Here is a 14,313-nt window from a genome sequence, read left to right on the forward strand (position 1 = left end):
CAGCACTGAAAATATTAGATCCAATTCACAATGAAGGACTAAGAATATGCACAGGAGCATTTAGATCCTCACCAGTCTCCTCAGTACAAGTCTGAATGTAGCTAACTGCCACTGTTCCTCCATAGAGAGTTCATAACAATGAAAAGTGCATTAAGAATCAAGACAAGTGATTCACCAACAAAAAATCTATTTGATCTAAGGGATATATTTATAAACAGTCATCCACCTCCTTTCCCAGTTAGAGCTAATAGATTGTTTGAGTCACTAAACATAGATATACAAGTACCTTCAACAGTGAAGTTACCACCCCATTGGACTATGAATAAAGTAAGGACTTGCACACAGTTGAAATATTTATCAAAAAGTTACCCATATACCGCAGAACACCATAGACAAAAAACCATAGATCATATAAGACAAAAAAGTTCACATTACGCAATTTATACAGATGGGTCTTAATCACAACATGTGTATGCAGCTGTATCCCAGAACAAGTCACATCAATTATCTTTGCCTAATAATGCCTCAGTCTTCACAGCATAGTTGTGTGCAATCGCAGTAGCCATCAAAATCATAAAGCAAATATCATTCAATAATTTGGTGATTTTTAGCGACTCAAGAAGTGCTATAGAAGCCTTTCAAGGTTACTACCGTACTCAAAAATAATATTGTATGGGAAATTAAATATGAATTCCACAAATATTATAATAATGGAAAAATATTGAAATATGTTGGATCCCTGCCTGTGTAGGGATTAAAGGAAATGAAGAAGCTGATAAAGCAGCTAAAGAAGCAGTCCACATGGCAAGAGCAAATGGAAAAATCCTAATTAGTGATTACATAAGAGATGTAAACAGTCATTGTAAATAAATGGCAAAATATAAGGAATGAGGAACCTATAAATGATAAATTGAAACAGTAATTTTTAAGATATAAGGGCAGACAGCAAAAGTGCGGACGGAGAGACAAAGCCATCTGAATGGTTTTCTTCGACAGAAAACTAATAAAAAGTAAAGGAGTGTGTGTGTGTGTGTACTGTACTTTGGCTTTGATGTAAACATACCTCAGTTATTGTTCTCTCTCCCTCTCTCCACACTGTCCCTCCTCTCCCGTGATGCCCAGCCATCTGACCCCCCCCCACCTTGGAAACTTCTGGAGGCCTCCCCCACCCCCCAAAACTTTTTCTCAGCCTGTTTAGGTGTAAGCATTGTTACCAACATTTTCATGAGGCTGCACAACTTTGCCAACTTCAGAGGGCAATTTTTAAAATTTTTAAAATTTTTAATATACAGCATATTATATATCTTTGGGTCCTTGTTCCAGGTGTGTCGGATAATGGCAATCTGGATGATTGAGAGATTACTTTGTTTTGCACGCCAGTACACTTAACAGACTTATTAAGGTGATGTCACACTGAGCCTTAATTGGTAATACTGGTTCCCATTGATGCAGTTGCCTGATAGTGCAGTGCCTGGTACCGAGGTTTTGTTCCAGCAGTGGCTTTTTGGAGAAAATTAATACTGATGGGGCAGCTTTCTTAGCAGTCTTCTTGTTACTCTCATACATGAACCTTACCTCTGACCCCAACTCCTGTACTTAAGGATGATTACTCTTCCCTTTAGAATTTGTGGGAGGAGTCTTCCCAAGGGAAGTCTTCCTTTCCTTGTTTGTCTCAAAGTGCATTGTAGCCTATCACAGAGTCACATTCTGATCTAACTCACTCCTTGAATATAAAGAAACTTTTGGTTTCTTCTTGACCCCTGAAGAGTCATAGCCATTCGTGATCTAGATATATGAGATATCAGGTTTTGTTAGTCTCAAAAGAACCTGACCAACTGCAAACGCTGTCAAATGTTAACCCCTATCCCCTATCTCTTCATGCAGCAGAGTATTATTCTCAAAAGAGGTTTCATAACTGCCCAAGCTACTAACGTTTCTTACTCTTTCCTCCTCTTTCCTCCTCTTCTTTCCGATGTCTCTTTTTGCTTCAAGAATTTTTATCTGCTGTCTTCTCTGTGGCCAGGTAAAAACTTGCTATAAATGTTGATAAGTTGGACAAATACAAAGATATGATCATCAGCTGAAAAACTTTTAGTGATGCTGTCAACATTTTGTTGCACACTGAACCTCGCATATGTAATCCATGAGGCATGTTTCATTTCTAAATCAACAAGTGAGTTGCCATTCAACATATTTACTGGGATCCATTTCTAAAGAAGTTATTGTACTCTCGTGTTCATGACTGATTCAGGGATTTTTATTTAAAGTTAGAAAATTCTCCATAACTGAAACTAAGGTGAATTTTGCTAAAATATACTTTGTATAGAGATTCATGAATGCTATACAAAGCTACATGAATTTTTTCTTAAAATCATAAATTTTTTACATGAACCTTACCTCTCCATTATATAGGTTTTATTTCCGTGGCAGTGGGAGTTTGTAGTGTTTTCCTTAGCACTCTTTCTTTCAGGAAGATAATCTAAAACCGTCACATGCTATGTAGTTTTCTAAATTTCCACGTGCTGCAGATGATGGCATGATAATATAAACCATCTCATGCAAAAGTAAGCTTTTTTTATATGTATTTTGACTTTCCTCAAGTTTACAAGGGGTTCAGCTACCAGTGATTAAGAGGCAGTGGTCAGTTTCTCTTTTCTGGAGTTTGGCTTGAGGTATCGTGCACCTATATAGGCAACTTTATTAAGTTCTTTAGTTTCTCTGGTTCTGTAAATGCTGTTGGTTCCAGCTATTAAAAATTATAGTTTTAGGTTTTCTTGTATTTTGTGTAATTCTCAACTAAACATTCCTTATGACCTGAACTCCAGGTGGGCTTTAGATCTGGTGTAACACAGGTATCTGGTATACTATAACTCTCTTTTTGGGAGTCTTGATGTGGTTTAGATTTTGCCTGCAGAGCAGGTTGAGTCTTAAATCACTTGTCTCCTTTGGTAGCCGTAGCACCAGTGAAAGAGCAAGAGTTTTGTGGAATGTTGGCTTTTGCATTGAAGATACTAGTACAGTGGTATATGATTCTTGCCCTGAATTGAGAACTTAACCAATTTTGAGGTATTTCCGTTCTCAGGGTTGTAAAAATGCCAACTTGATCTCATTTAAGGATAATGAGTTTGACAAACTTTTACGTATTACAAGGGCACTTACAGCACACAGTACTTGAATAGGTTAAAGCCTATTAGTGACAGTTTTAATCATTTTGTGCATTAGGGGAGAACACTACTTTTTCCAAAGCACGGCCCTTTTTTTGTTCATTATTTGGTTAGATTAGCACATGTGACCTCAGTTGTGGTTTATTAGCTTGCTGAAGTAATTATTCTTTATGAAAGTTTTAGTGAATGTACACAGCCATTGAGATCAAGTAATAGCAATGGAAAGGGCTCAACATCCAGAGGTTTGCAGCAGACAGTGGGCTGTGGGGATCCCCTTTTATTGACCTGTGTGAGATCAAGTAGAATCTTGTTTGCCAATTTATTGTTCACCAGTGCAAGATCCTCTAGCTTAGGCAGTGGACACCGGGCTGTTGCCAGGTCAGGTCTGGATTGTTATGCCATTGCCATGATTCTTGGTGTTGTTACCTCAGGTGGCCAAGGAAGGCTGGGTTTCCAGTTTCATTCAGTGGTGGATAGATATGCCCTTACTTCTCCCTATCAGGAAGAATCTCCTGAGGCAGCCAAGAGAGGAAAGGTTCCATCACAATCCTGCAAGCTGCAGATACTGTGTGGAGATGTTCCAGGGCTCATGTGAGCTCAAGGCAAGATCTTGCAGGAAGGCTATTATCAGTGCCAAGAGAGAATATACTACTGACTGATACTACCAACACCAGTGGTCAGTGTATTGGTCCTGTTGCAGCATTAAGGTTTTTTCCGGCACCGGTACCCCTATAAACAACATGATGAGGTTTCTGTTTTATCTCAAGCATGAGAAAAAGTCCTTGGGGTAGTAGTCTTTAAGGCTAGAAGGCCATGTTGGCTTTGAGTCTTAGGTTTGTCCAAAAACAATGACGTCTAGAGGTCTTTTGAGGTGTTGAGATGAAGTTTCCCAGGTCTCTGGTACTCACTTGACCTTGGAATCTGTATGCAGTTCTCAGGTCATCATGTTGCTGCCCTTTGAACTTTTGGAACAAACTCCTTTTAAAGAGGTTTTTATGGAAACACTTCATAGAAGCCTTAACTACAGCTAAGAGAGTGAGGGAGTGACAAGCTTTTTCAGTTAGTGTAGGCTTTGCTAAGATAAGGCAATTCTTTTATTTTTGGCTTATTTTGGGCTATTATTATTATTATTATTATTATTATTATTATTATTATTATTATTATTATTATTATTATTAGTATTATTATTATTATTTAATTTTATTAATCTTATTAATATTTGAAAATTATCACTTATTATAAGAAGTAAAAAGTTTATTTATCATACAAATAAGCATACCTGTATACATGTACCATAAAAATTCTCTCATATCACTAAAAGAGAGAGAGAGAGAGAGAGAGAGAAATTATTACTTTTAATAATATTTAATGTTATTTAATTTATACATAAAAGCTTGAAAACATATAAATTACATAAAAAATTAAACATAAAGACTTTTGCAGGGTTTCTCAGTGTTCACAAATGTTTGCGCGTCTGTGAAAAACTCGTGTATGACCATTAGTTAGGTTCCAATGAAAAATTGTGTGTCTGTGAATTTGTGCAACTCGAATCACGCAAGTTCAGGGTATTACTGTATTTTAATAGTTTTATCACAAAAAGTGCATTTAGTCATGAAAATTATATGAAAATACAGTAATTAGTGAATATTTCTCAGTGAGAAGTACCGCGAATGGGCGAATTTTCCGCGAATAATGGGTAGATATGTTCCACAGAGAAATCCATGAATACGTGAGTCCTCGAATAGTGAGGCCGCGAATATGGGGGTTTTACTGTTTACATTTTATGAGAAAATAATGATTTACAGTACTAATTTTCAGATATTAATATTAAGTTTAATTACCGTATTTGATGGCTTATAAGACGCATGTCTGCATAGGACGCATCCCAATTTCAGCAGGACATTGAGGGAAAAAAAATAAGGTTTCCTAGCCTATGCTTATATGAATTTGGTAAGTAAAAACTAGTATTAGGTTATCATATGCATATTGTTTCTTACCAACAGAATCAATAAAAACATTAATAAAGAAGTTATTTACCAAATTTATATTTATCAAAATATGTATTATACAATCAGCCATTTACTGCGATCGAATGTTTCGTCTGCTGCTGAAAGCTACCTCATAGGTTTACCAATAGATTGCAACACATTCATTTGTAAACATTGTTTCTTACCGGCATCATCAACAAAAACATTAATAAAGGTGTTACCTACGGTAATATATGTTATATATATCCATTACATATTAAAAAAGTATGCAGTCAAGGGGTAAAATCCAATAAATAAAAATGTTTCCTATGTAACGGCTCGAGTCTCGTGAGCAACTGAACAAAGCCATGTTATTATTCTTAAAAGAGAATGCTAGCACGAGTTACGAAGTATCAACTCAACGAAGCCTTGTTATTATGCCTAAAGAGAATGGTAGCAGGAATTATCAACCACCAATTGATCGAAGCCATGTTGTTATGCATAAAGAGAATGTTAGCAGGAATTGTCAACTACCAACTGAACGAAGCCTTGTTATCCATAAAGCTCTCGAGATAATCACCAATAGGTGGCAGCACCCGTACTGTAAGTCTTTACATGTGGAATGCGGCGATCTGCTGTAGACGACGATAATAATATTAACACATTTTAATGAAAATATCGATAATAACAACGTAGATATTGATTATAATACTAGCAGTAGTAATTGCGGTGATGGTAAGTGTGATAATGATAAATAATTATAATAAACTTTTTTTAATAGGTTATTAGGATAACACCGAATGTTAGGCAAGGCTACAACATCTACTGACGTTTCATGTATAATTTCGGCCAAAATTCTTAAATTTTGAGCCTACATTATGTACATAGGACGCAGGGGGATTTTTTAGGCCATCGTTTTTGTTAAAAAAGTGCGTCTTATACGCCGTCAAATATGGTAGATTAAATAGTAAAATAATAATTATCTTTCTCGCTCTCTCTTTCTCTCTCTCTTAATGAAATAGAGAATTTTTATGCATATGTAATATGTCTGTTTATTTGTTTTGTATGATAAATAAATAATTTACTAATTTTCAAGTTTTAATATTAAACACAGCAAAATATCAATTCATTAAAGAAAATATAGTGAATTAGTAAGATTTTAGTTCAGTCCTTGATCTTTTTCTGTATCCAACCTAGGGGGAGGGATGAAGGCGTAACTGTCATCATAAAAAAAAAAGTTAGCACCTGGCCGAAGAGTCTCTCTCTCTCTCTCTCTCTCTCTCTCTCTCTCTCTCTCTCTCTCTCTCTCTCTCTCTCTCTCTCTCTCTCTCTCTCTCTCATTTACTAATCTAGATTATGTTCTTTGTATTTCAGTCTCTCTCTCTCTCTCTCTCTCTCTCTCTCTCTCTCTCTCTCTCTCTCTCTCTCTCTCTCTCTCTCTGAGATAGGTTCTTTTATGCATATGTAACATATATGTTTAAAGTATTTATTTTGTATAATGTAGTTGTATAGATAAATGTGATGTTACTTTGTTATTAATTTTTTCATAATTTCCATGCCAAAATTACAACATTTATGCATTTCTATAGTAAATTATGTAAAATTTTAAAAGAAAACATATCAATTCCTAGTCTTCTCCGAAGCTTGGAGCAAGGGGGGAGGGTGCAATCTAAATGTCAATTTATCTTGACATATTGACAGCGAAGGGTAGAAAATGTTGCCCACTGGGTGGTCAAATAAAATAACTATGAAGGATACTGAAAAATCTCTCTCTCTCTCTCTCTCTCTCTCTCTCTCTCTCTCTCTCTCTCTCTCTCTCTCTCTCTCTCTCTCTCTCTCTCTCTCTGTTATTGGCTGGAAGGGTTAGAAGTACATATGTATACAGTATATTTTAAGGGTAAAATGTTTAAGATGACTTTGAAATGATATTAATAATATCATTTCAAAGATTAATACAGTAATAGGTATATTTGATGTTGGATGCTAGTTTAAGGTATACATTTTGTATCTGAAGTTTCAAGATGGGCAGTTAAAAGCATTTTTAGATGGGGATGTTAACTATTCATGGATTTTAACTATTTGCTTGGGGTTGTGGTATGCATTCCCCGCAAATACGGGCCGTTTACTGTATTCCTAATGTCACCTTTGAAAAAACTGTCTGGCTGAAATCTAGAGCCAATTGGGATTGCATTATTGAAGCTTGTCAGGCACTTAATATTTCAGATGTTATATCAGATCCTGATCCCAAGAGGAAGTTAAATGAAATGCTGATGGCTATTTTAATAAGGTATGTCCCTAGAAAGGTCATCAAATTTAGGACAAATGAACAGCCATGGTTTGATGATACATGTAGACGAGCTTACCATGACAAACAGGCCAAATTCAACACATGGGAATGAAATCGTCCAAATGAAAATTGCACCATTTTTGTGCTGCTAATGGAACCTACCATACAGCCGATAGAAATTACAATAATTCTTTGGAGAGGAAACTTGAAGGAATTGCTCAGCTTCATCTGTGGTGGACCAAATTGGCATCATCTATCTTTGGGTCAGGCTTGTCTTCCATTCCACCACTACTAACAGATAATGGTAAATTGGTTTCTGGCCCTAGGGAAAAGGCTGAACAGCTTCATCGAGTTTTTGAAGCTAAGCTGAGGATGTCCCTCTCTGTGATACTTGTCATCCTTAACCTGTTCTTAGAAAATTTGCATTTCACTGTAGGGTTGTTAAGAAAATTCTTTATAATCTTGATAGCTGAGGTGGACAAGATCCTGATGGTTTCTTCCGTATATTTTTTTAAAAAGTTTCTAGTGTGTTTTCTCCCAAGGTTACTAGATTCTATGGATTTTTATGTCAATGTAATATCTTTGCAGATGAACACAAGCTTAGTAATACAGTGCCTGTTCCAAAGAATGCCATTTCTTCAGATTACAGTAACTACAGGCCAAATTCTATTCTCCCTGTTCTCACCAGGGGTGCAGAAAAACTTATTTTCTGAGTTCGTCCTGTGTCACCCGGTGAAATTACCATTAAGCACTAATTTCTAGGTATTAGTATTGCTAAAAATACCAGAGAAAAAAGCTATCAGGAATGCTGGGGTTACTACCCCCAGATCGATCATCTATAATCAAATAGACGTCGGTATAAATAAGGGTGAGTGTATATTGCCACTGTCACAGGCCTCTGCTCTGTAGACATCCCAATGTCAAAAACCCCGGAAGGTGGGGAGCCGACCCAAAGCCAACACTCACCGTCCCGCCAACCGACGACCCCAGCGCCATCTGGACCCATTCCATTCTAGCACACGTTCAACCTATCACGCTTTTCTTGTGACTTTGGGTTTTGTGCCTTATTTTTGGATTATATCATGTCTTCCGGAGATTTCACCACTACTAAGTTAAGTACCATCTTCTTGTGGGGTTTTATAGTTATGGAGGCTTTTATTTAATCTCTAATTCAATATTTTGGGGTTGAATAATATCAGATGTTCCTCTGTGTTCGTCTTGCCTCAGCCAGTTTGTCCTTGGGGGATGCCTTAACAGCGCGATTCTGCGGGTATCTCACTTGGTCATTCATATTTCTTTTTGTATTCTGTTATTTTACCCCTTCAGGAAGTTCCCTTTGGACGGTTTGTTCTTCCGTCACATGGAGGAGGTGGTGTCAGTATTGTCACGTATTTACTTTTGGGAGAGGCTTCCCCCTATCGTTTTTGTTTCATTATTTTCTCTTTCTTTTGTGGGCACTTTCCTCTCATGTTGGAAGAATATATCCTCCAGGGTGGTGCTGTCTTGCTATCGGTTTATCTGATATATTAAGTGATGGATGACATGTATATTTCGGGATTAAAATTGCCCTTGGCTTGGCGTCAGGAGCGGCCATTTTGGTTATTACCCGCTTCCTGTTCGTAGCGAGCTGTTAGGCCATACCCTTAGCACAAGTTCTTTATTATTGTTATATATAATGCTATTATTTACGTTTATTTACTGTTTTTGGGTTAACTTTTAGCAGTACTTAGTAGGTGTCATTGGGATTCTAGCCTAGCCCTCTCGCCTTTCATCGGGGTGTTAGGCTATTTATGTTAGGCATATTTCATATGCTCAGCTTCCTTCTCTCCCGACCATGTCGTTTTGAGGCTTGGAGGGAGACGTGGGTTGGTTGAGGGAGTTCCCCTTTCCCTGGTTCCATCCGAACGTACCGTTTTCTTGATGGGTGTCCTTAGGCATCTGAAACCTCCCCCTCCCCCTCCCCTTTCCCCTCCCACCCTTCCTCTGTTCTGGTATATCTGATCAGTCCAGTTGATTTGGGAGGTAGGTTAGTATAGGGGGGGTCTCCTCAGTTCGTAGCCTATTACCGCCCAGTCTGTCGGTTGTTTGGTAGCCTTCTACGCGGGAATTTCTCTCCCACACCCCCCCCTCCCTCCCTCCCTCTTTCCCTTTCCTTCCCCCAGTCAAGGCTTTGACATCAGGGAAGGGTGGAGAGTCAGGGGTGGTTGAAGTTTTCATGTTATTAGCCTAACTTCCCTTACCCTTTTGTTAACATTTGGCTGGTGTCTGTAGTTTCTCCCTGCGTGAGGGAAGTCGGTCCTCAGGACAGGCACCCCGTGGGGAGTTTCTATCTGTGTCCAGGGGATTTTTCCCATCCACCTGACCACTGCTGCTCGACCCCGCCATTTTGTTATCCCCTCCCTGCTCTTTAGCGTGTGGCGTGTGATCTCCCTCCCCCGTGACCCTGCGTCCGGTCTCTTTTCCCACCTTTCTGGCCGTCACCCGTGGGGAGTTTAGTCCAGCGTCCAGGTAGGTGTTTCCCACCTTTCTGGCCTCTCCGCGTTAAGGTTTCCGCCACTTCCCGTCTGTGTGTCTCGTTGGTTCGCTCTCCTCCGGGTTAGCTGAGAACTCGGACACAAGTCCAGGGTTTTGTCCTACTTTCGCTGGTTCCATTTTTCGCATGGTTTTTTCGGATCTCCGTTGCTCTCTTGCCTTTACCACTCCGGTGGGTTTGGTTCTCATTCGGTTGGCGTTATTCACTACCCGTTCTCACGCCAACGTCACGTTTGAGAGCGATTCAGTAACGTTGAATTCCCTTTCTCCGCCCCCTCCGCTGTTACCTGAGGTCATTTCAGTCAGAAGCAGCGGGGTGTCCATGATGTCCACATTTAAGAGGTCTCGGGATTGTATACATCATAACCAGCTATTGTACTGCTGTTATTGTTGATTACACAATCTTCTGTTCCCTTAGAATTTTTATTTTTAGTTAACCTTTATGTATCGCTGCCGGATTCCGAAGTATTTCTTTTCATTTATTATCATTCATGTTAATAGTACTGTGTTGCATGATCTTAGGTTAAGGTGTACTGGGTTTATCCGTTTTGACCTTGGGATCTCTATTAACTCCGTGTTTTGCGTTCCTTAACTTTCCATCTAGTCATCTGATATTATATATATTATCCTTTTTCAGAATGGACCATCGGGCTACTTTTCCTTCCGGCGGGTTCTGTTTTTATCAATAAGCATGTACCATCACCTACACTAGTCTAAGGCTTCTATCTCCGCCGGATCCACTCCGGCGTGCCTTAGTTAGCATACTCATGTACTGTCTATCCACTTACAGATGGTACACTGTCAGGAGCCCGGGTGCACGGCTGTGTTGCACCAACCTTACGGCCACGCAGTCTGCCGTTCCCACTCTGGCTGTGCAGTCCGGGAGGGGGATTTGGTCGTTTGGCACCCGGATGGATGTGAAGTATGCTACACCTTGTATGAGCAGGTTTTGGACGAGTCGGTAAGCTTCAAGTCCGCTGCCTTTAGTTTGCTCGACTGCATTGCTTATTTTGTTGAATATGACGTTCTTGATCACATGCCTTATGATTGTTGATTATAAAATATGATGTCTGGTTTAGTAAACCCTCGTTTTTCTCCCAGGCCGACCGCACTTCCCGGGACTCTGCGCTGTCAACCCTGAAGGCTTGGGTTAGCGGGTTTGGGAGGAACGTCCCATCGGGGAAGCCTTATGTCTTATCTGAGATTATATGCAATCTTCTCTACCCCGGCGCCCGGATCTCTGCTGCTGTTCCTACGGACGTCGCCGCCCCCTTAATCGAGCAGATCCAGGTAGAGACGCAACCCTCCCAAGATGACAACCTGTGCGGGGAGGTAACAGAGGAAGTGGCGGCCATCAACCTCGATCTGGAACCGATGCACGTGGAACCGGACCAGGGGGTAGGTAGGGAGGTAAGTGAGGCAGGGGGAGCGAGCTCCCTTTTTAACTCCCCTTCTTCTTCTGTGTCTTCTTTTCAGGGGTTCCAGAAGTCTTCCTACCTTGAAGACAGGTCAAGATCTGCTGTCCCCAAGGTGAAGAGGACCTTGAAGTCCAAGGGCTACAAGTCCTCTTCCGCCCTTAAGGCTACTCCTCTACCTCCTTCGAAGTCACAGGCATCTAGTCCGGTGGCTTCTACGAGCAAGGCTACTCCCCCTGTCAAGGGGTCGAGATCAAGGGCAGCTAAGGCGAGCCCCCCGCCTCAGCCTGTGTTTGACCCTGAGGCTTTTGCAGACCTGCTTCTGCAAAAGTTTAACAAGGAGGTAGAACTTAAGCTGAATAAACTCTCCTCTGAGCTTGCCTCGGGCCTGAAGACCTCCGATGTACATTGGAGGTCCTTATCGCAAGAGGATTCAGAGCCAGGAGAGCGTGCTCTCCGGGTTTGTGCGCTCCGGAGGTCCGGCGCTGTCTCACCCCATTCCGGATGCCTCCACCCTTCCTCCCTTTGATAAGGGAAATCCTTGGCGTTTGGCTCTTCATGCTCCCCAGCATGAAGATACCCTTACAATCGAGGGTTTAGGGACACGCAGGTTGGGAGAACTGGAGTTCTTCCCACCCGACCTGGTGTCCCCCTTCCCAGGCTACGCCAGGTTGACGGAGGAGGCCTGGATCAGGTCTGACAAGGTCCCCAAAGAAAGTCATTTTCCCAAGGGACCAGGCTCAGTCTGCCTTGCTGCGCACTCTGACGGAGTGGGAGGCAGACAACACCAAGTTAACTCCTTTCAAAGGGAACTTTACCATGTTCTCTTTGGGGATAAAGTCCCAACCCCTGCATGTCAAAGGTGGCCTTGCGACCTCTCAGGCATGCATAGGGGGTAAGCATGCCTCAGCTCCGGGAGACAGATCCCACTTCACTGGTCTTCCCCGGAGATTCAGAATTTTGGTCGGGTGCTCCAGATATATTGACGGTGGGCAGACTCGACCCGGACTCCACTTCGACTTTGTTCAGCGAGCAGCTTCCTAAGATCCCGGAGGCTCTTCTGAAGACAGAGTTCGAGGCCAGGTGCAGACTGAGCCAGTCTATGAATTCCCTGTGCCTAACGGAAGCTACTGTGGTGATCTACTCCGAGGATCAGCTCTTCCAAGTCCTGACGAAATCTCTGTTGGCGGGATTTCAGGCAGATTTGTTTGACTTTATGGTGGCGCGAATGAACTGCCGCAAACACATCTTTGCGGACGCCACCATAAGGCACGAGCCCAATAGGCTCATGAAAAGCTCTTTCTGGGGGGCCAATATCTTCCCCGAGAGCGAGGTCAACAGTGTCCTGGTAGAGGCAACCAGGGCAAACCAGAGTCTCCACTCCCGCTGGGGTCTTCCCGCCAAGAGGAAGGCCTCCGAGTCCGCCGGGTCCCACAATGGGCCAGGGAAACGCTTTAGGAAGTTCAAGAGACCACAGACTCAGACCGTTATGCAGGCTGTACCGGTCTCCCAGATCGGTCAGCCTTCAACCTCGAAGGCCCAGCCTCAACAGTACGTGCTGATGCAGCCTGCTCAGCATTCCCTTGCTTCCCCAACTTTCGTCATGTCTCCGGCGTTCAATCCCTCGTATGAGAGCCAGGGGTCGTTTCGGGGTTTTAACTGGAACGCAAGGGGAAGTAGAGCAAGAGCCTCCTTCAGAGGCAAGGCTGCATTGCGTTCCCTCTCTCGGGGGAGAGGAGGCCGAGGCAGAGGAAGCAAGCCCTCCCCCTCCCAGTGAGCCTCTTCAGGTAGGCGGGAGGTTATACCTTTTTCGAGACCAGTGGACCTTCAGCCCGTGGGCCCACAGCATAGTCTCCAAAGGTCTGGGGTGGAGTTGGATCAAGGACCCTCCCCCACTAGTCAGGTTCCATCAGCCTCCATCCAAAGCCTTATGGGACTTCGCAAGGGAACTGCTTCAAAAGAGGGCTATAAAGAAAGTGAGGCACCTGAAATTTCAAGGCAGACTGTTCAGCATTCCGAAGAAAGGCTCCAGTCAGCAAAGAGTAATCTTAGACTTGTCTCGTCTCAATCTTTACATTCAATGCGACAAATTTCGCATGCTTACAATCTCGCAGGTACAGACCCTACTTCCCCGTGGAGCCGTCACCACCTCTATAGATCTTTCAGACGCATACTATCACGTCCCAATTGCGAGAAACTTCTCTCCTTACCTAGGATTCAGACTAGGAAAACAAGCCTACTCATTCAGAGTCATGCCATTCGGGCTCAACATAGCGCCCAGAATTTTCACCAAGCTGGCAGAAACGGTAGTGCAGCTGTTACGGTCCCAGGGGATCATGTTAGCCGCATACCTGGACGATTGGATAATTTGGGCATCCAACGCCGGGGAATGCCGGAGAGCTACGGCCATTGTGATCGAGTTTCTGGAGTCCCTGGGCTTCCAGATAAACAAGGAGAAATCCCGCCTAGTTCCGGAGGCTCGGTTTCAGTGGCTAGGCATCCAGTGGGACCTAGACTCACACAAACTGTCTCTTCCGCCAGCCAAAAGGAGGGAAATAGCCAAAGCCACCAGGCAGTTCCTCAAATGCAGGAAGGCCTCTCGCCGGACTCAGGAAAGGGTCCTGGGTTCTCTTCAGTTTGCATCTGTCACAGATCGGCTGCTGAAAGCCAAGCTGAAATACATAAACAGAGTGTGGCGGAGATGAGCCAATGTCTTGCTCAGAGACAAGATGTCATTAATTCCACTAGTGTTGAGGAAAAGACTCCGGCCGTGGTCCACAGTCAAGAGTCTTTCAAAGTCAGTACCCCTCCAATTTCCTCCTCCATCTCTAGTGATCCACACAGACGCTTCTTTAAGCGGCTGGGGAGGATATTCCCAACACAAAAAAGTTCAAGGTACATAGTCCACAATGTTCCGCCAGTTCCATATCAACATTCTAGAAGCAATG

The 14,313-nt window shown here is 42.3% G+C and overlaps 2 protein-coding genes across 14 annotated transcripts in view; both read left to right on the forward strand.

Moving 5' to 3' along the window:
• Positions 1–14,313, forward strand: part of LOC136851618 (androgen-induced gene 1 protein-like) — a 188,065-nt gene that overhangs the window by 64,334 nt on the left and 109,418 nt on the right. The gene's annotated exons all lie outside the window — the stretch shown is intronic.
• Positions 10,676–12,189, forward strand: LOC136851616 (uncharacterized). Its single transcript, XM_067125993.1, has 2 exons — positions 10,676–10,911; positions 11,052–12,189. The coding sequence occupies exons 1-2, from the start codon at positions 10,741–10,743 to the stop codon at positions 11,892–11,894; spliced, it is 1,014 nt and encodes a 337-aa protein (XP_066982094.1). The 5' UTR covers positions 10,676–10,740; the 3' UTR covers positions 11,895–12,189.

Source organism: Macrobrachium rosenbergii, chromosome 23 (assembly GCF_040412425.1).
Source record: "Macrobrachium rosenbergii isolate ZJJX-2024 chromosome 23, ASM4041242v1, whole genome shotgun sequence".
Taxonomy (NCBI): Eukaryota; Metazoa; Arthropoda; class Malacostraca; order Decapoda; family Palaemonidae; genus Macrobrachium; species Macrobrachium rosenbergii.

Excerpts from the sequence above, each read along its gene's own strand:
- LOC136851616 (XM_067125993.1), top strand. The coding sequence starts at position 10,741 with ATGGTACACTGTCAGGAGCCCGGGTGCACGGCTGTGTTGCACCAACCT. Across the intron at positions 10,912-11,051 it reads AGCAGGTTTTGGACGAGTCG|GCCGACCGCACTTCCCGGGA; the intron begins GTAAGCTTCAAG and ends TTTTTCTCCCAG.